This window comes from Cydia amplana, chromosome 27, assembly GCF_948474715.1.
Source record: "Cydia amplana chromosome 27, ilCydAmpl1.1, whole genome shotgun sequence".
In the NCBI taxonomy this organism is placed as follows: Eukaryota; Metazoa; Arthropoda; class Insecta; order Lepidoptera; family Tortricidae; genus Cydia; species Cydia amplana.
Window position 1 is genome coordinate 4,534,868 of NC_086095.1, and position 24,720 is coordinate 4,559,587.

At 37.6% G+C, this 24,720-nt stretch overlaps 2 protein-coding genes and 1 long non-coding RNA gene across 3 annotated transcripts in view; all 3 read right to left on the minus strand.

Moving 5' to 3' along the window:
- Positions 1-2,690: 2,690 nt before the first annotated feature.
- Positions 2,691-6,015, minus strand: LOC134660547 (uncharacterized). The gene is made up of 3 exons (XR_010097883.1): positions 5,911-6,015; positions 3,974-4,072; positions 2,691-2,735 (listed from the first exon to the last, which is right to left on the minus strand). It is a non-coding gene; the product is annotated as an uncharacterized LOC134660547 (long non-coding RNA).
- A 483-nt stretch (positions 6,016-6,498) lies between these two features.
- Positions 6,499-17,514, minus strand: LOC134660416 (uncharacterized). The gene is made up of 7 exons (XM_063516156.1): positions 17,297-17,514; positions 15,566-16,310; positions 14,932-15,065; positions 13,613-13,712; positions 12,096-12,227; positions 9,738-9,823; positions 6,499-8,280 (listed from the first exon to the last, which is right to left on the minus strand). Exons 1-7 carry the CDS (start codon positions 17,447-17,449, stop codon positions 6,499-6,501), a joined length of 3,132 nt encoding a protein of 1,043 aa, XP_063372226.1. The 5' UTR covers positions 17,450-17,514.
- Positions 17,515-18,050: 536 nt separating this feature from the next.
- Positions 18,051-24,720, minus strand: part of LOC134660527 (scavenger receptor class B member 1-like) — a 76,719-nt gene continuing 70,049 nt past the window's right edge. The window contains exons 9-13 of the mRNA XM_063516302.1: positions 23,969-24,092; positions 23,708-23,848; positions 22,984-23,102; positions 21,305-21,433; positions 18,051-18,495 (exon numbers count right to left, since the gene is read on the minus strand). Of these exons, the coding sequence (XP_063372372.1) occupies positions 18,238-18,495; positions 21,305-21,433; positions 22,984-23,102; positions 23,708-23,848; positions 23,969-24,092 (771 nt within the window). The 3' untranslated portion in view covers positions 18,051-18,237. The remainder of the gene's footprint in view (positions 18,496-21,304; positions 21,434-22,983; positions 23,103-23,707; positions 23,849-23,968; positions 24,093-24,720) is intronic.

Consider the following 24,720-nt stretch of genomic DNA (forward strand, 5'->3'; position numbering starts at 1 on the left):
TAGAAAGAAGCTTAACCCATTGACCGCTACAGACGTCAACTGAAGCGCGGCTACAGCCCAATATCAACCTTCGTCAAGCGTGGCTCACCCAATAGATCAATAGTTGATCGATTGTATTGACATGTAGGCGATAGATGATCTATTGATATGTAAGGCCAGGCGTGGCTCACTCCGCGATTTGGTCGCGTCGTTACAAGTACATGCGGCCCACACCAATTGTGGTGTCTATCCAAAGTAGTTGCCGCGCACCGCTACGGAACGGACGCCTGCTCGCGCTTGCGCCACCTAGCGGTCATATCTGTCGTAAACGCGTTTTGTTAGAGAGTGAATCTTCTGTACCCAGTACTATTATTTTATCCTGTGCCTTCGTGCACACGATAGGCGTGGCGTTCAAAGGGTTAAATTATTTTGATTATGTCAAAACTATATTTGTCAGAAAAACAACATTAAAATTGCGACCCCATCGGTAACCGGTACATTCTCATTCTATAATGAATCAACAAACAATAGAATATCAATGTAATGTAACGAAAATATATCTAATCTTAATAATTAAGTAATAATTACTTCCACATTTTATAGTGCTACAGATTTGGCAGATGGTTATTATACATTTGATTTTATACCTTGTTTTAATAGTCATAAAATCTATAATATATTACAAGTATTTTCGGAAGATCAGCAGACTTGAAAGTTTATTTGTGAAAAATAGACAATTCGTCAATTACTGGCCACCTTATACTAAAACTTAATTATGTTGAATAGAATTTAGTTTTAGTATAAGGTGGCCAGTTATTAAACAGTGGCCAGTAATAGACGATTTACCCTAGATTAAAATAAAATCATCTGTCAAACTCATATGAATTGTATCTATGCAAACTTAACGATAGTAGTTACTGTGGCACTTAACGATGGCACTTGATTGACAAAAAATATTTAATCGATCGATGATCTATTGATTGAAATATACCATTGAATTATCGATATCATATCATATATTAATTGAATATTTTTTGATTGGTAAAAATATTCATTCAGCAATAGTTTAATTAGGTTCTAATATTACTCTTCATGTGTCTTAATTTATAAAGATTTTTTTTAGTCAACTTTTCTAGACGTGTATGGCAATGTATATATTAATATATTTTTATAACAAAATTAATTCTTACTTGGTATGGTTTAAAGACAATGACGTCAATACTTCAAAAAGTTTCTACTATTTGTATGGAGTACAGTCAGCAGCAGAAGTTGCTAAGCGGGCGAGGTGTTCATAATTACCTCGACGCGCTCTTATTCTCTTAACAATAAAGTCGCGTCAAGATCATTTTGAACACCTCGCCCGCTTAGCAACTATTGCTGCTGACTGTACAATAATGTTGTCTAAAATATTTTAATCATTTTAAAACTACAAAATGTCACAGTAAATATCTATTAATCAGAATATTTTAACAGCTAGTCTTACTTTCTACAGCTAGTCTTTAGTACTTATTTTTAGTTAAACTAACATTTTATTTATTTTCACAGTCAATATTTTAAGGCATGGTAACAATAACAATGCGGGTATTCCAGCCCTGAATAATTAAGGACTTGGTACTTTCTTCTATGATTTAACAATTTTAACAGATTATAAGGGTCATTAAGCTTAGAATAAATTTAAAAGTGGAAAAATTACTGTCTTGGGTGAGACTTATATGGTGGAAAGATTAGCTGGCTATGGATGAGGTCTTGGTGGCTCAGATGGCAGAGCGCTGGAGTATCGATCCAGAGGCCGTGAGTTCAAGTCTCACCCAAGACAGTAATTTTTCCACTTTTAAATTTATTCTAAGCTGAATAGCATCGATCGAAAATATAAGGGTAATTATGCTTCATCTACCATAAGGACGTTTCTATCAGAATTTCTGTTGGAATTTCACATGGAAACGTCCTTATTGCACTTGAAGCATAATGACCTTTCTGTGATGGAAAGCTACAACCATGCCAACTATGGGCGTAGGTAGGGGGGGCAGCTACACCCCCCCCCCCCCCGAGCTCAAATTTTACATACAATGCATGCCCCTGTGGCCTCTGCCCCCCCCCCCAGGCCTATCAACTCGCCACCCCCTAATTCACTGGCTGGCTACGCCCTTGGCTACAACGAAGGCTTGTAGGTATTAAATTTAACTCGTTTAAAAAGGAACTTGCTAAACATGTCATTGCAGACAAACCGATAATATAAAACGAGTTGAATGTGTAGTTAACTGTGTTATTCAGTTAAACCTAATAACATATGTACGTACCTATTTTAATTTTGTTATGCTGCGACGACGAAAAAATAGATGTAAATATGTATTTTAAATATGTTCTCATGTCAGTGATGTATTGTCTTTATGAGAATAAATGTCTTTAAACCTAAAACCTAAACCTAAATTTTAGGTTATTATTAAATCGATAATTATCAGGCATAAATATCACGATAATTATCAAGATAAATATCATTGATAATTAGCTTAAACTAAGAGTTTTATAGATAATAATGTGTCTTTTCTCAAGTGTGAAATATGTCTATGACTTAACTGCTATTGGTTGGTTGTATTTTCTTTTGCCTTCGGGAGGGAAGTATCGGGCTTGCAGTATCTGAAGAGGTACAATATGTTCTGTCGCTCTCTTTCGAACTGCCAGCGTTAGAGAGAGACAGCAGATATTGTAAAAGCTCTATCAGTACGTGAACATACTCGAGGAACTTGGTGACTGTTTGTCTGAAATGAAACGTAAATTATGTGAATATAATACAAAAAAAATATTTAAACAAAATTCAACCCTATTTTAGTACTAATATGGTTCACTATGGCTATGAAATTGTGGTGATAAGCCTGCAACGATTTTTATAGCACACGCAGTGTTATTTTAAGCGTCAAACTTCGATAAAATTATGACGTGTAAATAGCACTTGCACTGCGTGTGCTATCAAAATCGTTGCAAACTTATCTTGGTCTGACTCTATATCCTTTCGTACTATTTACGAAATATATATTTCATCATCTTCCTCGCGTTGTCCCGGCTTTTGCCACGGCTTCCGCTTGGCAACTAATCCCAAGAATTGGCGTGGGCACATAGTATTTACGAAAGCGACTGCCATCTAACTTCCAACCCAGAGGGTAAACTAGGTTTTATGGGGATAATTCCGGTTTCCTCACGATGTTTTCCTTCACCGAAAAGCGATCGGTAAAATATCAAATGACATTTCGTACATAAGTTCCGAAAAACTCATTGGGACGCGCCGGGGTTTGAACCCGCGACCTTCGGATTGAAAGACGCACGCTCTTACCGCTAGGCCATCAGCGAAATTTATCCCCCCAGCTATACAAACTAAACATCCAAAATTTGCCACTGAAATTAGAACCTAAATTGTAGGAAATAGAGTTGATTTTGCGTTGTTTGAAAATTGAACGAAACAAAGCAAAAGCGACTCCATTCCAATTGAACATGGTTTAAATTACATCGAACTGAATAGGTACTATAAGTAGGACCTTGGGCCTTAGGAGGATATATTTGTTAGAATGAATTACGTGGTAAATGGTAACAGGGATGTTGCGGATGCCGATTTTTTGACATCCGCGGACGCGGATGCGGATTTTTTAAGGCTCGCATCCGCGGATGTCAAGATAGATACATAAAAAACGTCAAACATTACATTTTAGTCATTTTTATTTCAAAAAACCGGCCAAGTGCGAGTCAGACTCGCGTTCCAAGGGTTCCGTACATTACGTCCCACTCACGCTTGACTGCTCATTTCTAATAGGTTTTTATGGCTAATGACTAAATTACCTAGCAGTCTAGCACTTACGCCGATGCTAAGACGTTCCTGTACCGACCTGTTCCACATCCGCATTAAACTCCGCATCGATTTTATGCGGATGCGGATGTTGAAAATAATGCGAAAGTTCTGCGGTTGCGGATGCGGATATTCGCAACATCCCTGAATGGTAATACTAACTTAAAATTGGCCACCATAGCGTCGTCCTCTGCATAGTCCCCAGCTTTGATAAGGAGGTGTTTCAGGGTCATCGTGTCGCCAGATTCTCTCGCGATGATACTAAAAAAAACAACACATTTCTTAGTAATATTCTCATTTAATTTTCAATGACATTTCTGTTCTCGAAAGCATAGAGAAATATAAGTAAAGAAAGAGTGGTAACTCGATACATCAGTTTTCTTACCAAAACGCGAGTTATTCGTAGTCGACATCTAGCGTCAAGTAGCGGACATTACCAGTAATGCTAGTTGACAATAGATGTCGCGGCGAGCGAACACTCTAATGCTCGACAATTTTTAGCTAATATTATGACCGGATTAACCGGAACTCTATTTTCAACTACTTCTGCTTATAATATTCGTTGAAAATTGTTTTAGTAAGTACATTTTTGGTCATTAGCATAGAGAAATATAGTAAGACAAGAGTGCTCACTCCATACATCAGTTCAGACTATTAATTTCAGTGCCTACATCTAGCATCGAGTAGCGGAACTATCAGTACTGCTACTTGACAATAGATGTAGCACCGACCGGAAAGTCTTATGCTGTTGAGATAAGACTAATAGTCTTTTTGGTACTAAAACTGATGTATGGAGTGAGCACTCTATGTATTTTTTCTCTATGTCACTAGCGAAACTTGTGACATCTGGTGACTGATAGTTCCACTACTTGACGTTAGATGTCGACTACGAAATTACGCGTTTTGGTATGAAAACTGATGTATGGAGTTACTACTCTTTCTTTACTTATATTTCTCTATGCCGAAAATTGCACATTGCAGAGTGGAATGACGTCATACTTTGTGGTTGGTTGGACATAAGAATTTTCTGTGTTACGTTGATAACATTAACCTTTTAACCGCCAGCAATTTTTGATCGAGCGTGCTCGTGTCGCCACCGACAGTAATAGGGATGTTGACATGAATCGCGAATATATAATATATGTTTTTACCATAGCAGGGAATATTAGAACGCGGAAAATCATATTTTGCAAGTGTAAATATGCGTAATAAATTAATTAAAAATAATCAAAAGTATTTAAAATAATGCCCGTGACTGCAAACGTCAATCGGAGCGCGTGACGTAATCACAGTGGAATCACCAAAGACAAGTTATAAAACCTGCCTAAGTGTCTACAGATTATCGTACCGAAACACAATCTTGGTGCGGTGCGGCGCACGAATCGATAGTGTGTAAGGTGGTGCGTTAAGGACGCAGCTATAAGTTAGAGCGAGAAAGAAGGCCGCTGTCCGATGCGGTAGTGTGTTAAGGCTTTAAAAAAAATGTCAGTTGCCATATAAATAAAAAAAAATACTGACAGCAGTTTGTTTAAAACGCCGTTACGTCATCAAGGTCACGTGACAGTTTGGAGCGTTTAGGCGCGAAATTTAAACACGAAACTTATTATACATGTTTTTTTATTCAAAATTAATGAATATATTTTTTTAATATTTTTTTCTGTAATTATTACGTGTCTGTCTACAAAATGAAACCAGTTCCAAAAAATTGTCAACATCCCTATTGTACCATGCAGAGTAAGGTTGGCATAGTTACGGCAGTTATAAATGTGCTGTAAAAACCAAATCAGATCTTTGTCTTATTTATCAGACTGTGGCGAAATGAGCTGGATATGTAATGTCTTATATATCAGACTCTGGCGGTTAAAGGGTTAATCTTTAATAAATAATCGTAAAATTTGGGAGGGATAGCCCTGAACAGATTCTCAAGATATGTAAAAAATTTCATATATTTTTGTCAGAACAGTAAAAAGCTACCGTTGAAAAACAGAAAATTCTTAGAGTTTTTCTCTGCCATCTGTTATATGGGTATCTCTATCTCATCAAACAATATTTATATAAAATGTTATATATGTCTAGTGGTATATGAGTACAAAACTTACTTTTTCAGTCTTTCAGCAATTTTCAGCAAGTAATTACGAGCCAGTTTTGTTTTAAATTTTATATCGGCTTTTTTGTCCAAGGACATGCCGCCATCTTGATACTCTTGTACACTTGTATTGCTGTAATCAAACATAAAACAAAAATAAGACCAGTCATTTTTATGTAACTAAATAAAACTAAAAAATAAAAACAAATCTGCGTTTGAAAACGAATATTTCCAAAAATTTGGTGGCATTTAGGAAAATAGTTTTTACCCTATACATGCCTCACCACGGAATAAATAATAGTACTAGGTACCGAAGGTTCACTCTCTAACAAAACGCGTCTATTACGACAGATATGACCGCTAGGTGGCGCAAGCGCGAGCAGGCGTCCGTTCCGTAGCGGTGCGCGGCAACTACTTTGGATAGACACCAAAATTGGTGTGGGCCGCATGTACTTGTAGCGACGCGACGAAATCCCGGAGTGAGCCACGCCTGGCCTTACATATCAATCGATCATCTATCGCCAACATGTCGATACAATCGATCAACTATTGATCTATTGGCGAACCCAAAACCCGTTTTAAAACTTTAATTTCTCTATACTTACATGAAGTTATATATCCGTATCAAAGTAGTTTTCACTTTCGCCAAAAATATCTTTGCCAATCGGTACGCTCGGGTGCATTCTGAATCAGTGTCGCTATCCGACACACACAAATCATCCATAACATCGTATTCATCCGGTTTTTCGCTCTTAATCTCAGTAATATCTGATTTAGTATAAACAGATTCTTCATAATCAAGCTCATCTGATTCTAGTTGTGCGTGCTTTTTGAGTCTTTCTTCAAAAGCGTCTATGATTTTAACGTTTCTTATTACTTTCGGGTGATTATTGACATTTGATTTCTCATTATTCTCATTGTTAGTTTGCGTGTTGAGTGCACTGTTTGTTTTTTCTACAGTAATAGTTCTAGTGTTAGTAATTTTTAGCGTATTCAAGTTTTTACCGCAAGTTATAAGTATATTTGGCTCATTGTCAAAGCATTCAACAGTATCTGTCGTGTCTGTTTCACTTCGGCACTCCGCAAAATGTTTTTTCAAATATTCTAGAACTTCCGTTCGGCTCTTTCTGAAAACTATCGGTGTTTTTGTATCTTCAATTTCACTTCTACTAAATATAGGCGTGTTAACTTTTTCTAAAGACAGATCTATATCAGTTTTAGGATTTTCTATGTTTTTGATCAAATGTTCTAGCATTTCTTCTGCTTCGTACAATTCTTCGCAATTCACAATCTTCTTCAATTGTTCTATAAGAATCACACTGAAACCCGCCAGTTTCATAAATTCGTTTGGTTTAAAATCTTTCTGTAATTTTCCATTGTTAAAACTGCAACTTATCAGTTCTATTGGAAACTGATCAATAATAAGTTTTATATTTGTGTGCTTTCTGAATATTTCACCTGTTCCCAGTATTCCTTCAAACAGGGTATTCATAGGTGGATTCATTCTTTTAGCCTTAGTATTTTCATTTAAAAGGAGATCTGATAAAGCTCCTTCCATGGCTTGACGCAAGCGGCAAACCCATTCGTCTATTCTACTTTTAACTCTGTTTTCCATTACAGAGTTTTTAATGCAAAATCTCCCTAATTCTTCTTCCAAATTGAATTGATTATTCAATTTGGTAATACCGCTTACTTTTATAGTATCTCTAAATTTTTCTTGATTATTTTCTATCGTGTTCAGTCTTATATCTAAGTCGCTAGCGTCAATATCTTCAACATTTTTTGGTACGATCTGATTAATTTTATCTACATTTATTTTGGCGCTTGCATTTTGTTTTCGTAGATCTAAGGACGGGTTTTGACAGGTTTTATCATTAAGCCCCGTATTCCGAAACACATTTTCCATAATCCGTTTAGTTCGATTCTGTACAGGACTATTTTCAGTTATGCTAAGATTCACAATTTGATCTTTTACGTTAGTTAATTCAGAATTGAACGCAGCTTTCACTTTATCCTTAGGTCTAGTCAAATTTATTAGTTTATCAGAACTAGAGTCCATGCTGAAGATATTATCAGTTTCAAGTTGCAAGTTTATTCTAGACGGACGTATATTAATACCATTGGGTTTAGTAACAGAAAAACCGTTTATTTCTTTCAAATTTTGCATGAACAGATTTTCAGATTTCTTTGTATCATTTTCTACTATTATTGATTTCTTATTATCATTGTTTACTATAATTTTCAACTTCGTTAGATCATTATTGATCACTGGATCGATTTCGTTATCGATGCCTTCTTCCATTGTTATATCGTCTAGATTATAGCATTCTAAATTAATTGTTTTCGCTTTTTTCCTTATGCTTTTATTATTTGTTATGAGAATCTGTAAAATGATTATTTAGAATTAAAATAATTGGAATCGGTAGCGAATTCATGGTTAAGAATTGTTTAAATAATTCAATTGCATGAAAGTAAAAACATCAGTACCTAATGAGTCTTAAGCTAAACAAGTTAAAATAAAATGGGGCATTATCTATGAAAAGGGACCTTACCGTCGATGGCGCTTACGCCGCACGGCGTCGCGCGGCATTGTATTTATATCGGAGCATCATTAATAATGGCGTAAGCGCCATCGACAATAAGGTCCCTTTTCATAGATAACGTCACAAATTTGAATGATGAAATAATTAAAATATGATCATGCGCCATGTTGCGGAATTTCATTGGAACTAATTTCTTACACTGACAATAATTTTAATGATACGTTGTCACTGTTGCCAGTGTCATTGTGGCGGTTTACTTGAATAATACTGTGTTGAATATTAAATAGTAAATGACAAAAAATGGCCAAAACTATACATAATCAAGAGCGAAACTTTGTAAATAATGTAAATAATAAACTGCTGGAAAATACCCGTTCGGCACATTAAACTATTTCGCTAAGAAACATTTCCAAGTTAACATCAGAGCTGACAGGTAAACAATAGTAGTTTGTGTTACAAGTTACAAGGGATCAAAATGATATATTTCCGTCAAGGGCGTACATTGAATCCTGAGCGTAATGAGGGATTCAAGAAGTGTTAACGCCCAAGACGAAATAATTTTGATACCGTGTGACACATACTGCTTTTCACATCAACTATGAGGAAAATAAAAAATCTTAGTGTTGACACAATCTGATGCTTAAACAGATTATTTAAGCTAAAAAAATAAAGTGCAAAAAAAAAATGTAAAAATAGTGTGCTAGAACAGAAAAGTGTAACTTTGATCCCTCCTAGCAGGAAAAGCTCTTTTCTGAATAGGAGGTATGAAAATCAAAATGTCATTATTGTAGTGTTATGTTAAGCGAGGAAATCGGCTCCTAAAACTAGTGCGATAAGGACAAGGCGAAAAATCCTCCGTAAAAATCTCAAATATCGAGGTTTCGTACTCGACTGTTTCCTCCTCCAAAACTTAACCAATCGTAACCAAATTTGGAAATCTAAATGATTATGAAATTATCTGTGTCGGACCGTTTTGCTTTTTTGGCTAATTGATATCAGTTTTGAATACTACGCCTCTCATTGCGACACAGTCAATTAGGCCATTTTGGCCATTTTTAAAGGGCTCTAGCGCCTTAAAAAACAAAAATATCAAAAAAATCAAAACGGTCCGACACAGATATTGACAATATTAATCTGTGTTAAAAAAATCATCGCTCTAGCTTCAAAACCCACGGAGGAAACAGTCGAGTACGTTTGTATGGAGAAATGACCACTCCTGTTGGCTCTTAACGGCCTATCTTTTTCCTATGAAAAAAAAGTCCAATTTTTGTGTGACGTAATTAATGGACGACCTTACCACGTGACAGTCCTCTCGCAGCAGACTCCAGCAGCACTGCAGCATGCTGTCTTCAGGTGACAGCTCGTATTCCGGTTTACTCTGTACTAAAAGAACAAAACACACATCCTAAATAGTCTTCCTAGACATATCATAGATAAATTAGAAGATAAGCCTCATAAGCTGAAACTAATGTTAAAAAAGTACTGCTTGAACTGACTAAGGCGTTGCACCATTCCACTAACCCGAGTTAATCGGATAAACCTGGGGTTACCATGGTTACCAGTACAATTTGACACTGGGTTACCAGTTTAACCGCTTAACCCCGGGTTATTGGGATGGTGCAAGTGGGCCTAAGTAGTAAGTCAAAATAGAATTATATAAATATAAATTAGATTAAAAATAGTAACAATAACGTCATTGATGTAATTAAGGGAAAACCTCTCACTTAGCTAATAATCTATTATAGTGTAGATTAGGTTAAGTTTCCGAAAATATTGTACATTCTTATTTATAATAAACAGTATAATTTTTTTCTTTTTTTTTTAAGAAAAGGTTGTTTCAGTGAGCAATACAAAATCAAATGCGAGTCGGACTCACGCACGCAGGGTTCCGTACCATTGATATTAAACTTTCGTGAGACATATTTTAAACTGTTTATATGCAACTCGTGCGCTGTGCAGTGCACGAGTTGCAGTCGCCGCGAGCACTCGAGCCTGAAGATGGACCCCCGAAGGGCCCGAAACATGTCGCCAATAGCGACTAAAAATTCAAGTGAGTGAAACCGTTGTCGTATAAACAGTTCCGTACCATTACGCAAAAAACGGCAAAAAAATCACGTTTGTTGTATGGGAGCCCCACTTAAATATTTATTTTATTTTGTTTTTAGTATTTGTTGTTATAGCGTCAACAGAAATACATCATCTGTGAAAATTTCAACTGTCTAGCTATCACGGTTCATTAGTTACAGTCTGGTGACAGACAGACGGACGGTCAGCGGAGTCTTAGTAATTGGGTCCCGTTTTTACCCTTTGGCTACAGAACCCTAACAATCTAACGGCCTTATCATCGACTTACATCGATCAATCGAATTGATGCTATGGTTGACTGGTCCAGAATGCCTAAGGGCCTACCTGCGGTTTTCATCGATTTTTGACAAGTTTTGAATCGTATCTCCTAGTTTTGCACCACAGATAGAATTATAAGACAAACGGCTATCAGTTCTTCAACCATTTATCTTCATTTTTGTCAACCGGATTTTGAAAGAAACGAATGCTTATTTTTTACATATTTTTTTAAACATAGTCTAAAAAAACACTTTTTTCGTACCTATCTAGTTTGTTGTGAAGTATCTTAGATATACGAAATCTACATATTTGGGTTCGTCATTGACGTCTCGAAAAACGAGTCGAGGATTTTAATTTTAAACTAATTGACACAAAAGTTATGGCCAGAAAACCCGTTTTTTGGCCTAAAATTTTTCAATATTGATGCCAAATATGTCGAAGACTATGAACTTTGAAGTAAATATGGGATACTATATTGCTTAAAGCCGTTGATGTTAATATGTGACGTTATCCATGAAAAGGGACCTTATTGTCGATGGCGCTTACGCCATTATTAACGATGCTCCGATATAAATACAATGCCGCGCGACGCTGTGCGGCGTAAGCGCCATCGACAATAAGGTCCCTTTTCATAGATAATGCCCCATATGGTAAGCTACAAAAAACATTAGAAAACGGGATTCAGATCGAAGGTCATTGGCATGGGGGAGCCCCTTAACACTTTCACTACCAGGAACCCACCTGGTGGGCGCTCGTAAACTTTGCTCAGATGACAACCCGCTGGGCGGGTAGTTTTATACGCAGCTATAGACGACCGGTTTCTGGGGTAGTGCGCCGTTTTTTGTCTGGCAGTGAATGTGTTAAGTTGGTTGACTGCAGGGATGTTGCGGATGCCGATTTTTTTGACATCCGCGGATGCGGATTTTTAAAGGCTCACATCCGCGGATGCGGATGTCAAGATAGTAACATAAAAAACGTCAAATATTACATTTTAGTCATTTTTATTTCAAAAAACCGGGGCCAAGTGCGAGTCGGAGTCGCGTTCCAAGGGTTCCGTACATTAAGTCCCACTCACGCTTGACTGCTCATTTCTAATAGGTTTTTTTGGTTAATGACTAAATTACCTAGCAGTCTAGCACTTACGCCGATGCTAAGACGTTCCTGTACCGACTTGTTCCACATCCGCATTAAATCCGCATCGATTTTATGCGGATGCGGATGTTGAAAATAATGCGGAAGTTCCGCGGTTGCGGATGTGGATGCGGATATTCGCAACATCCCTGGTTGACTGGAAGAGAATGCCTAATCTTACCTACGATGCTGTTGTCGTGTGCGATTATTTTTCTAAGCACCAGTCGCGCGGGCACCGCCCCATTTTCCCCCCGACCCAGAGACTTCAGCTCCGAGTATACTGCGTGTGGGACTAGCAACCGACAGCTAGCATCTGGAATAGGTACATAACGTAAAATTACATTTTCACCTCAGCAGCTCGAACAAGGGTACTTTGCTACTTAAAAACAGTGAGCAAAATCGCATTGAGCTGAAAACTTAATTGTTGGTATATCTGAAGAAAACATGAGTGAATAGGTAAGTGATGAAGAAGGAATACATTTTTCGGGTTCTCTAATATGTTCTCACTGCTGAGGTGAAAAGTTTTGTGAACTACACGAGATCAAAGTTATTTACATCTCGTGCACTTTTGAGTCCCTTACTACGCTCAAGATTCTAAATTAGATTCACTCGCTACGCTTGTGAATCTAGTATAGAATCTTTCGCTTGCACGGGACTCAAAATAAGCACTCGAAGAAATATCAAACTTTGATCTCTTGTTGTACAAATAACTATAGAAGCATAGAGAAATATAAGCAACTAGCGACCCGCCCCGGCTTCGCACGGGTTAACAAATTATACATAAACCTTCCTCTTGAATCACTCTATCTATTAAAAAAAAACCGCATCAAAATCCGTTGCGCAGTTTTAAAGATCTAAGCACACATAGGGGCAGACAGACAGCGGGAAGCGACTTTGTTTATACTATGTAGTAAAGAAAGAGTGGTAACTCCATACATCAGTTTTCTTGCCAAAACGCGAGTTATTTCGTAGTCGACATCTAGCGTCAAGTAGCGGACATTATCAGTTCTGCTAGTTGACAATAGATGTCGCGGCAAATAAAAACTCTAGTGCTCAACAATTTTCAGCTAATATTATAACCGGATTAACCGGAACCCTATTTTCAACTCCGTCTGTTTCTAATATTAGTTGTAAATTGTTTTAGTAGTACATTTAGGTACGGAGCCCTAATAAAACACGGGTGAAAATAAGACTAGTTTGACTTATGAAAGAGTGAGTATAAAATCCATACTAATATTATAAATGCGAAAGTGTCTGTCTGGTCTGTCTGTTACCTCTTCACGCTTAAACCGCTGAACAGATTTCGTTGTAATTTGGTATGGAGATAGTTTGAATCCCGGGGAAGGACATAGGGTACTGACATGACATAAATTTATTAATTTCCGCTACCTAAAGGTTGTCTGGAAGAGATCGCTTTTTAGCGATAAGACCGCCTGTTGTTTAACCTCTTCTTCCTGTATTATCCGTATTGTTTTCTGTAATGAGGTGTGCAATAAAGAGTATTTGTATTGTTTGTATTGTATTGTACTTTTTATCCCAAAAATCTCCCTTTAAGGGGGTGAAAAGGGGGGTGGAAGTTCGTATGGGGAATTGTTGAAAAGCAGATTGGGTAAAAATAAGCTACCCAAATTACTAACTCCACGCAGACGAAGTCGCGGGCAAAAGCTAGTAATGTATAAGTTTGAATTTCCGACTCACCACTTTTGACGAATTCCTCTATACACTGCAAACCCGACAGTAGTGCTTCCGTGTCGGCAGCCACGTACCACAGCGGCCTTTCTATGTGAGGATCGGGGCTCTAAAACAAACTGGCCACTTACTAATGTCATAGAGAAATAAGTAAGACAAGAGTGCTCACTCCATACATCAGTTCAGACTATTAATTTCAGTGTCTACATCTAGCATCGAGTAGCGGAACTATCAGTAATGCTACTTGACAATAGATGTAGCACCGACCGGAAAGTCTTATCTCAACAACATAAGACTTTCCGGTCGGTGCTACATCTATTGTCAAGTAGCAGTACTGATAGTTCCGCTACTCGATGCTAGATGCTAATAGTCTTTTGGGTACTAAAACTGATGTATGGAGTGAGCACTCTATGTATTTTTTTCTCTATGCTAATGTACAGAAAGAAAAGAAAATTAGGGCTCATTTAAGGGGCCCACTGATTAACAGTCCGCCGGACGATATCGACCTGTCAGTTAGAACAAAAAGTTGACAGTTCCGAACAACTGACAGGCCGATACTGTCCGGCAGACTGGTAATCAGTGGGCCCCTTTAGACGGTGCGAGAACTCGCATGCGAGTTTCATTACATTGCGTCATTTGATCGGTCGGCTGAATTGACGTCCCCTCAATGGTCCGCAATGTAACTAAAATCGCAATTTATTTTTAGGATCAAATGTCTATATGGGACCAATTGCATTAAAGTAACACAAAAGTCAGAAATTGTAGTCAAAGGTCGACGAAGCGACGAAGGCGAGTCGCACTTCACTCGCGAAACGCCTTTAACAAAACGATAAGTGAACGTGACGTCAAGGTCTCTGAGAGCCCATCTTGTAGTATGGACAAAACAAGAAAATTGCGTTTTTGTCGGTGAAATATTTCATTTATGTATATAGTTGCTGTACAATATTTTTTTGGATAAAATGTAAGGAATCGAATGGTACCCTTACTTTTATCGTTTTTGGTAGTTAAAAAAAAAACTTAAATTTTGAAACATCAGGTCCTGATTTTTGTAACATTTCCATATTTTATTTTAATATCCACATTATTGTGATAAATTGCTCATTTGCTATCTATTTTATTTACTAGATTTTGTTATAAAATTCAACATGTGTCATCATCCGTATTACTATGGAAGGGCCAGGTCAATAATTATACTGGTAGCAGTCACTCTAATATTGCTGTTAACAACTTCATATACCGAAAGTAACGCGCAGTAATAAAACGTAAATGTGGCCAATAGTAATTGAATGGCCAACAACTGTAACAGTCACCCTACATAACTTACATACCTGGTCAATTACATGTACTTCTTCAGAGCTAGTGTGGCTGGCCCCTGGCTCCTGAAGGTCGAAGGTCACTCGTTTCTTCGGCAATATGCCTTCTGGTGGTAAGCCATCTCGTATTTTAGTTGCCTTTGATTGGTCTACAAAAAGTAGTCGGTGATTGGACTATCATACAATAAACATATAATTAATTAATTACAGATGTGCGATTACAGATGTGTAAAAGTTACGATACAAGTGAGAAAAAGAGGAAATTCGAAACGGTGGCGATAAATTAAAACACGACTGAAGGGAGCGTTTTAAATCGACACGAGTAGCGAATTACTTATTCGCACGTGTATCTTACAACGTTTTAGAGTACATATTCCCCTTTAAAATTTGACATTCGCACGAAAAGTGCTATTTTACGCACTAGTGCGGGAAAATAGGGCCATATGTACTGTAAAAATGTTTTTAATTTAAGATTAGTAGTTAAGTTGGTATATATGCATGCTTTTTTGTGAAATAAAGAGTTTTTTTTTACTAATATGTTTTTACTATAGAACGAGACGCGTGGAAGAAAGAGAGGGAGGCCTTTGTCCAGTAGTGGGACAAAACAGGCTAACAAATAAAATAAAAAAATATGTATTTTATAAAATACCTGTGGCTGTTTCTGCCTTCTCCACCACCACCGTTTCCACTTTCTTCTTTTTAGCCACCAGTTTGAACCTCAAATCATTCTTATCCAGCTCACTCAACTTGTCACTTCCATTCTCAACCTTACTTGGAGGACTTAGAGTTGATGTTTCCACATCCTTAGTTGATGAGAGATTTTCCACAGACCTGCTTGGTTTTAGAGCTGATTTTGTCGTTGTATCGATTTCTGATTGGGTTCTAAGTCTCTGTAGTCTTGGTATGAATGTTTGACAAGCTTCATCCTTCATCTTAGGTTTGGGAACCATTGGTTCAAAGTTTGAAGCTTGATCAAATATTGGTTTTTCTTTAAACGGCTGGAATCGGAACTCTGGAGCGAACGTTGGCCTTTTTACTGCTTGAAAACGGCTGTTTAAAGACGGAACATACATTGTTTTATCCGGCACGTATGTCTGTGTTATTTGATCCAGCATTTGCCTGTGTTGCGTCATTTGATTTGGCACATACATCGGTGTCAGTGTCCATATAAATTTGGGCATAAAGTCCGGTTGGACATATTTTGGGAACACCGCTTGCCCAAATACGGGTGAAGGCCTGACGTTGGCATGGTACGTGAATGCGTTGCCGGTGTTTTTTAGAGACGAGAAGGAGTTTGTTGTGTTGGTACTGTCGTCTAAGGGCGGATCAAAAGGTTCAGGATAGGTGTGGACTTTATCTGTTACTCTATGGATTGGGCCCTTTTTCAAATTTTTCTGCGGATAAATAATAAAAAACATTTTCAAATTTAAGTGTAGCAATCATTCAAGCAAAACCTGCCTTTGCAAAATCAGGGATGTTGCGGATGCCGATTTTTTGACATCCGCGGATGCGGATTTTTAAAGGCTCACATCCGCGTATGCGGATGTCAAGATAGGTACATAAAAAACGTCAAATATTACATTTTAGTAATTTTTATTTCAAAAAACCGGCCAAGTGCGAGTCGGACTCGCGTTCCAAGGGTTCCGTACATTAAGTCCCACTCACGCTTGACTGCTAATTTCTAATAGTTTTTTTGGCTAATGACTAAATTACCTAGCAGTCTAGCACTTACGCAGATGCTAAGACGTTCCTGTACCGAACTGTTCCGCATTGATTTTATGCGAATGCGGATGTTGAAAATAATGCGGAAGTACCGTGGTTGCGGATGCAGATATTTGCAACATCCCTGCTTTGTATAATTATTAATTAGTTGAAATGAATCCAGTTAGAACCTGATAAGACTAATAGAAGTTGACAGACCACGCAGCGAGCTGTCTTGAGATGGACTACTTACTTACTTTTAACGAATTTAAATGCACACTTTAGGTTTTTTTATATTTAGGTACCATGGATTTACGTAGGTCTCAATTTATAAACGTGATTACGAAGGTTTGTAACAAAATGTTGAACATTTTATTACCAGAAGCGGTGATATGAGGTCCTTCAGTGAACAGTTTCATAAACAGACTTGACAAACATTTAAACAACTAACAAAATGAACATTTATCGTTAAAAAAACAAGCGCAGTGATATACACGCATCAGCTTTCAGCTGCTAGTGTATGAAACATAATATTTTAACGAAACACCATGACATCGTAATTCCTCGGAGCGCGCATTGCTAAGTTGACTAAGTTCCGTTTCGAACACGAAATATTTTATATGTAAAACTTTAAAGCCTGTGGCCTTTTGTAATTATGTTTAAACTAATATCTACTTACATCTGTATCGCTAAGGCTCCACGCGGTCTCACCGGTTGAACCATTGAAATAGTAAAACTTTCCGGGGAAACTCTTCGATGGGCACAGTAGCCATGGACTTGCTTGGGCTTGATTGCTCTTAGAATTCTGTACTTTCTTGTTCGGAATCATCATTTAACATTGTCGCATTGTTTGAGATAAAACAGAGAAATTACAGATTGCATAGGCAGCACGAGGAATACAATCAAATGAAAATTTTGCTTACCGCCGCAAAAATCTAAACATAATAATCAACTTTCAAAGCGTTTCGTTTTTGCATTTTTGCAACGGGTGCGTTTTATGTTTAGCAAGAAATAAAATAAAATATTCGTCAAACTGTTAGCAATAAAATATAATATTAAGATTTATTTTGTGTTGTTATATTACAATTATTGTTAATTAAAATAAGCTGTATGTGCCCCCGTTTTTTGTATTCTTTTAGTGCGGGTATCTGACATTTGACGCCATTGAAGCAGCTTAGAAACAAAACGCAATAATGATACCAGTATATTGGAGTATTGCTACAATTTAGGGGAAAATTAATAAAAGAAGAGGTTCATTTTTATTCATTTATTTACATCTTAAAACTAGAAGTGAGCAAATAGTTTATTTACTTATCTTAGGAACAATCACAGCGTAACACTAGCCCTGGATACATAAACTTTAAAAAATTGTGTATATTAGGTACCTATTCCAAAATATACCTGTCACAGAATAGGGTATCTAGTTATAAAAAATATATATTTATAAAATGAAGTAATTATGGTCATAGAAAATAATAACGGCGCATGATTTATGCGATAATATTGTAAATGCGAGTATGGTTTTCAGTCTTTACTCGTTGAACAATTTTTGTGTTAACACTAATGACACTTTTCAAATGTATTATTATAATCAAAATAGAACTATGTAAGAGGCTTTATTCAGCTAGAAGGCTTCAGGAAAACTTCTTTTTCATTGGCAAACCATTTCGTACTAGCTATAACCTTATTTTGGTTATATTGAAGTTGCAATACAGAGTTCAAACTATCGTTCTTAAAGTTGTGAATGTAAATTTGTCTAAATATAATAAAACATGCTAATAATAAAGTTGCTGTTAAAACTACAGTTGTTAAAGGAGGTAGAATAACCGTCATAAAAAATATTGTGCCCTGAATTCGCTTTGGTAAGCCTTCTTGATTCTGAAACAAAGAAAATCACATATATTTTTTTCATCATCATCATCAAATCATCTTAAAAGAAAAACTGACTTTATGTAACTTAGTGGAGGTTGTAATGGTTACGCTATCACGGAAACACCTTATTAAACGAAGCACAATTACTAATTAGATTTACAGAGAAAATTACACAATTAGGTCTTGTTAAGACGAGGATATTTGTAGACTACTATGGCAACGTAGGTATTCAAATTGTTCTACAGTGACTGTTCTAAAACCAAATATAAAATTATGAATATAAAATAAAACTGTATAATTATATAAACCTCTTTACAAGAGCAGAATACGTCAGACCGCATGGAGCTCTTTGCGTTTTAAAGTGGTATCCAGACAAGACAATTTTTCGCCAATCTGATGAAATTCTCCTATCGAATCAGCAGGTGCGGACACATAAATGCCAATTTTCATGGTAATTATTAGAGGGCGGAATTGTTCATGGCAAAAATCAAACGTCTATAGAGTTGGAACGTTGAATTTTATCGACTATCGAATAAACTGAAATTATATTTAGGTACCTATTAGCGTATCTTTATTTATTTATTAACAAAACTAAACCTCAACTCCATAAGCAAACAATAATAGACTTCATATGAACATTACGGAATAACATTTAAATAAAAGACAATATAAAACGATAATTTTAAAAACTACCTACTTAACTTAGCACTTCATTATTAAAACTAGCTAGTCAACTAGCTAATCAAAGAGGTTAATGTTAAATTCAGAAATGTAAAAGGTGACTGAACTTATCGATAGCTGAAAAAGTCGATAAATTCAACGTTCCAACTCTATTGACGTTTGATTTTTGCCATGAGCAATTCCGCCCTCTGGTAATTATCTATGGAATGCAAATTTCCTGATCAAATCGACTGATTTGATCAGTCCCGTCTGGATACCACTTAAGAGCGCACGACTTAATTGTTTTTAGAATTCCTGAACAGCTTTTCGTGACAATATCACAGAATAAATAATAGTACTAAGCAGAGTTGGGCAAAAATTAACTTGAATAAGAATAAGAATAAAAACAGAAATTTTATTCTTATTCAAATCGATTTGAATTAAAACAATTCTTGCACTAGTTATTTTAGAATAAAATTAAGGTGAATAAATCATGTGACTTTTATTTTAAATGCGGAATAATAAACAGAATAATTATTCTAGAAGTGGGAGTATTCTAAATAAGGTTTTATTCAATTAAAATGTTATTTAGAATTAAGCTAATTTCTGTAGTACAATCGGTTATATTTTGTAAGTTGATTTTCACCCTTCTATTTAAAAGTCGGATTAATTTGATATTTGTTACTTTAGTTTAGGTACAGTACCCATTAAAGAATTCCGCTATACACTGTCTACCAAGTTCTATCATCCGATCAGGGTGCTTAGCCAACATGCCACACGTTAACGCTCCGTAGAGTTGCGTATAGTCTCTCTCTATCACTCTTACATATTAGTGCGATAGAGTGACAGAGATAGCGTTTCGTTGTCGTAGCCCAAACGATTGGCATGTTGCCAATGGTTTGCGCTATGACAACGAAACGCTAACTCACTAATATGGAAGAGAGATAGACACAGAAAGCGCTTCGTTGTCGGAGCGCAAGCGATTGGTATCTTGGCTACGTCCCTAGACCAGCTAAATTGAACCTAATGATTTTGTTATTAAATTAGAAATAATACGGTTACTGAAACTAAGCGACAGTCAATTTGTAAGATTTTATTCCATAAAATAGGTATAAATTAGACAAGAGACTAAGTACTATATTTACATATTATCTACCTAACTATACGTAATTAGTACCTATACGGTACCCGTCCCAGACTTCATTTTTAATCGTGGAATATTATTTCGAATAAAAATCATGATTATATTTATTTGATTAAGAATAAGTTATTCTCATTAAATTTTTTGTCATACGAATTATTCCAGATCAAAATTATTTGAATATTTTTGACGGGAATAAAATCGAGATGATTTTATTCCTACGAATTCTTATTCAAATAATGATTTTATTCTTAAATGCCCAACACTGGTACTAAGTACAGAAGACTCACTCTCTAACAAAACGCGTCTATTACGATCAACACAGATATGGCCGCTAGGTGGCGACAGTGCCATGTGCGGCTTACCTATGGCTTACCCCAAAATTGGGGCCGGAACGGATGTACTTTTAGCTACCTGTAGCAAAGCGACGAAATCGCGGAGTGAGCCACGCCTGACAATATTTTAAAAGCGTAATATTGGGCAGTTCTATTAAGCTTTTGCTTATGTAATTGTCATACTACAGATTTGATAAATATTAAACTAATGAAATGAGGCATTAACGAGCTTTTATGGGAGGAAAATCAAATAAGGGAAATTACCATTATTACATGGCCACACTAATATGTCAACCAATGAGATCTCTGCACATTGGCTGATGAGGTTTGCCACGAAATTTAAAAATAAACTAAACCGTCACAAAAAAGAAAAGTGGTCTACAAGGTTTTGTTGTGTTTAATGAGCTAATAAATGGTCAAGCAAATCTTGTCACTAGCAAAAGGCGCGAAATTCAAGTTTTCTATGGGACGATAACCCTTCGCGCCTACATTTTTCAAATTTGCCGCCTTTTTCTACTGACTAGATCTGCTTGACCAGGTTGACCAGCGTCAGCCATTTCCGTCTGTAGAAAAAAGCGGCAAATTTAAAAAATCTAGGCGCGAAGGGTAATCTTCCCATAGAAAATTTGAATTTCGCGCCTTTTGCAACTGACAAACTTGTTTGACCGGCTATACTTACATATTCGGCCCAGAACAGAGGTATTATCAGGTTGGAGAACTTGTTGTAGTCCTCAGTAAAACCAGAAAGGTCTTTCAAGTGCAGATTGCTCTGCATGCGAGCTACGGAGCGAAATGGAGTTCCAGTTAACTGAAATAGAAAATATTTTTGGTTATTTTTAGCAAATCTCGACTAATATACCTAACATTATAAAGGCCTGTGCACACTGGCTTGCGTGTGCGTGACGTGCACGTGCGCGTGCACTAAAATGTTGCAGCCGCACACGCACACGTCACGCAAGCGGTGTGCCGTCTCTCATAAGTATCTGTATACTACAACGCTGCACGCGCACGTGCACGTCACGCACACGCAGCCAGTGTGCACAGGCCTTAAATGCGAAAGTTATTATGTCCGTCTTTAGGCCCCTCCACACTCGTGCGCGAATCGGATTTGCGCCGCGATACAGACACATAGTCTGGAGGGAGCTTTTGGCTAAATAGGGTAAGAGCGGTTTCTCACTACGTCCGATCCGAATCCGATCCGAATCCGTGAAAATATGGTCCGAAGTAACCGTAGAACTATTTCTATGGTAATTTACGCACTCCGTCATCCGATTTCGGAAAGAAATCAGACGGATCTAGTGCGTAATTACCATAGAAATAGTTCTACGGCTACTTCGGACCATATTTTCACGGTTTCGGATCGGAAGTAGTGCGAAACCGCTTTAAATAGGCACATTTCATTTCTGGTCTTATCAACATTGTCAAACTCGCGGGCGCAGCTATAGCTGGTCAACCAAATCTTGTCAGTAAAAAAGGGCGCGAAATTCAAATTTTCTATGGGACGATATCCCTTCGCGCCTACATTTTTCAAATTTGCCGCCCTTTTCTACTGTCAAGATTTGGTTGACCAAGTATAGTTGTAAATAAATTTCAACACGAATAAAATAAATTAGTATTCCAAATCAAATCGTTTTTAAAACACTGTAGAATATTAATCAGCCGGCTATTGATCACGACTTGTCAATTAAAGTCCTTCGCGGATTATCATTCAGGATCCATAATGTAGCGACCGTGTAGATATTATTGATCACTTTCCTCTTCGCTGGTCGTGAGGTGTCAAGGAGTGACCTTTGATGTCGCTTGTGATGGGTTTATAGAGGTGTTTGTTTTGTGGCACTACGAGTAGTGTAGACACTAATTACTCGTATCTCCTACGAGTATAAATAGGTAGGCGATAAAAACAAGCAACAACGGTTGCACTCCGGGAGTGCCGATAGAAGTGAAAACTCACCTCACTATGTTACCGATGCCCGGTAACACGATACATACGTTTAGCGGAGGTATTCTATTTATTTATTATATATTATTATAATTCTCAAATAAGATCACACTTTTTCATTGACATGTTTATTTACATACTGCCATGACAACGTCAAATTATTTGAACATAGGTAAAGAGTCTTGAAAAGGAGTCCGCAACATAAATGTCAAATAACATTGAGTTTTTCTTTATTGATTTAAATGCCATCTAAATTATGAGTGGCCACCTTACGGGGCTTACGGTCACGTGATCGCCTTACGCTGTCTCGAGTTTATCTTTTTTTTCCCCACCTCAAAAAGTGCCCAGCGCCGCTAAAGAAGTTTTCACTTCAAAAATTGGTATGTACTTAAATAAGTAGGTAGTTAGTTAATACTTACAGGCTCAACAATGGCGTAAGAATTATGCTTGTATCTGTCTGGCCGCAGGCCCGTCACGTAATGGTCCGTCGGTAGGCCGCCAGTGTAGAAATGGGGGAAGGATACCACCATCGGGAAATCTGGAAAGAAGACTGACTTATCACTACCTAGTATAAAACAAAGTCGCTTCACGCTGTCTTTCTGTCCCTATGTATGCTTAGATCTTTAAAACTACGCAACGGATAGAGTTATTCAAGAGGAAGGTTTATGTATAATTTGTTAACCCGTGCGAAGCCGGGGCGGGTCGCTAGTTATTCATAAACGTCTGCTAGTTAATCAGCTGATAATCGTCGTTTGTCCCTCTCTATGGCATAACGACAGATAGGGACAAATGACGATCATCACCTCATCAAGTTAGCAGCCGTTTATGAACAACGCCATTAGTATTTTTAAATGTGTCATGTAAAAGTAGGTTGTGGTAGCTATGGTGCACCATATGGCTCCTCTACACGATGGGCCATCATACTGGCCCACTAAGATGAGCCAGCGTGTAGTGAGGGTAGTGGTGTCGGACGGCTTATGGCGCGGCGGGATGGCGATGGGATGGCCACGGTGTCGGCAGTTTAATTGGTTCGTTCGAACGTGCTCTCTGATACGGCCTGACTATAACGAGTTCATTATACAACACTGTAGAGAACTATAATGAACTCATTATATAACACTTTAGAGAACTATAATGACTCACTGAAGTAGCATTTGCTGGCGTCACTCAGCCCAGGTGACAGCGGCGGTTCTGTGTTGTAGCAGTCGGTTCCATTGGTCCGTTCGAACACGCTCTCGGATAGGTTGAAGCGGTATACAGACACGTTGTCTACGGTTAGTTCACCTGAAACAAACAGTTTTTTTGTTTAGACTAGACCCACCATATAAAGTTTTAAAATTGGAAGTCGTAGTCAAAATTGGAAGTGGGACTGTGGGGTGGGACATAAGTGTCAAAAGTACGTACTGTCAAAATAGAGAGGCATAAGTTTGCAGACTGTCTTCCTCCAGTAGAGAAGTACGTCTTTCGTGGTGATGTGTTGTTGGTACATCACGCCCTCTGTCGAGCCGGTGATGCGGTCGGGACATTCCTGTGGACAATGTTTATTGGTGTTAGCACAGAATAAATAATAGTACTAGGTACAGAAGATTGACTCTTTAACAAAACGCGTCTTTTACGTCAGATATGACCGCTAGGTGGCGCAAGCGCGAGCAGGCGTCTATTCCGTAGCGGTGCGCGGCAACTACTACTTATGGCTAGATTGGCTAGACACCAAAATTGGTGTGGCCCGTGTACTTGAAGGTACTTGTAGCGACGTGACGAAATCGCGGAGTGAGTCACGCCTGGTTATAGGTAACCTTTTCTCGCACCATACATCGTATCAAGAGATGATGTCAGTAGGCCGGATGGTATGACGAGACTGGAGCTATCTGCCACCCGACCATGAACCATCTATCACTTCTATCAACCAAGAATCTCGACAAGGGCAGGTGCGGCAGATGATAGAAACCAAAAAAAGGCATTTAAGGGTGTCGATTATTATTCTTCTTTATTCTACAATACCTGCAATAATAATAGAATAGAAAAAAAAATATTTGGCGTAAAAAACATACATTATGTACAACAGCTAATTAAATAAAGAAACGTACGTACACACCAAATAGGGTGCCGCTCAGCATAAGCAGTGTCTGTAAGACTCTGCGCTGTTTTTCGGGGCA

Excerpts from the sequence above, each read along its gene's own strand:
- LOC134660416 (XM_063516156.1), bottom strand. The coding sequence starts at position 17,449 with ATGATGATTCCGAACAAGAAAGTACAGAATTCTAAGAGCAATCAAGCC. Across the intron at positions 9,824-12,095 it reads ACACGACAACAGCATCGTAG|TACAGAGTAAACCGGAATAC; the intron begins GTAAGATTAGGC and ends TTGTTCTTTTAG. Across the intron at positions 8,281-9,737 it reads TGCGAGAGGACTGTCACGTG|ATTCTCATAACAAATAATAA; the intron begins GTAAGGTCGTCC and ends ATCATTTTACAG.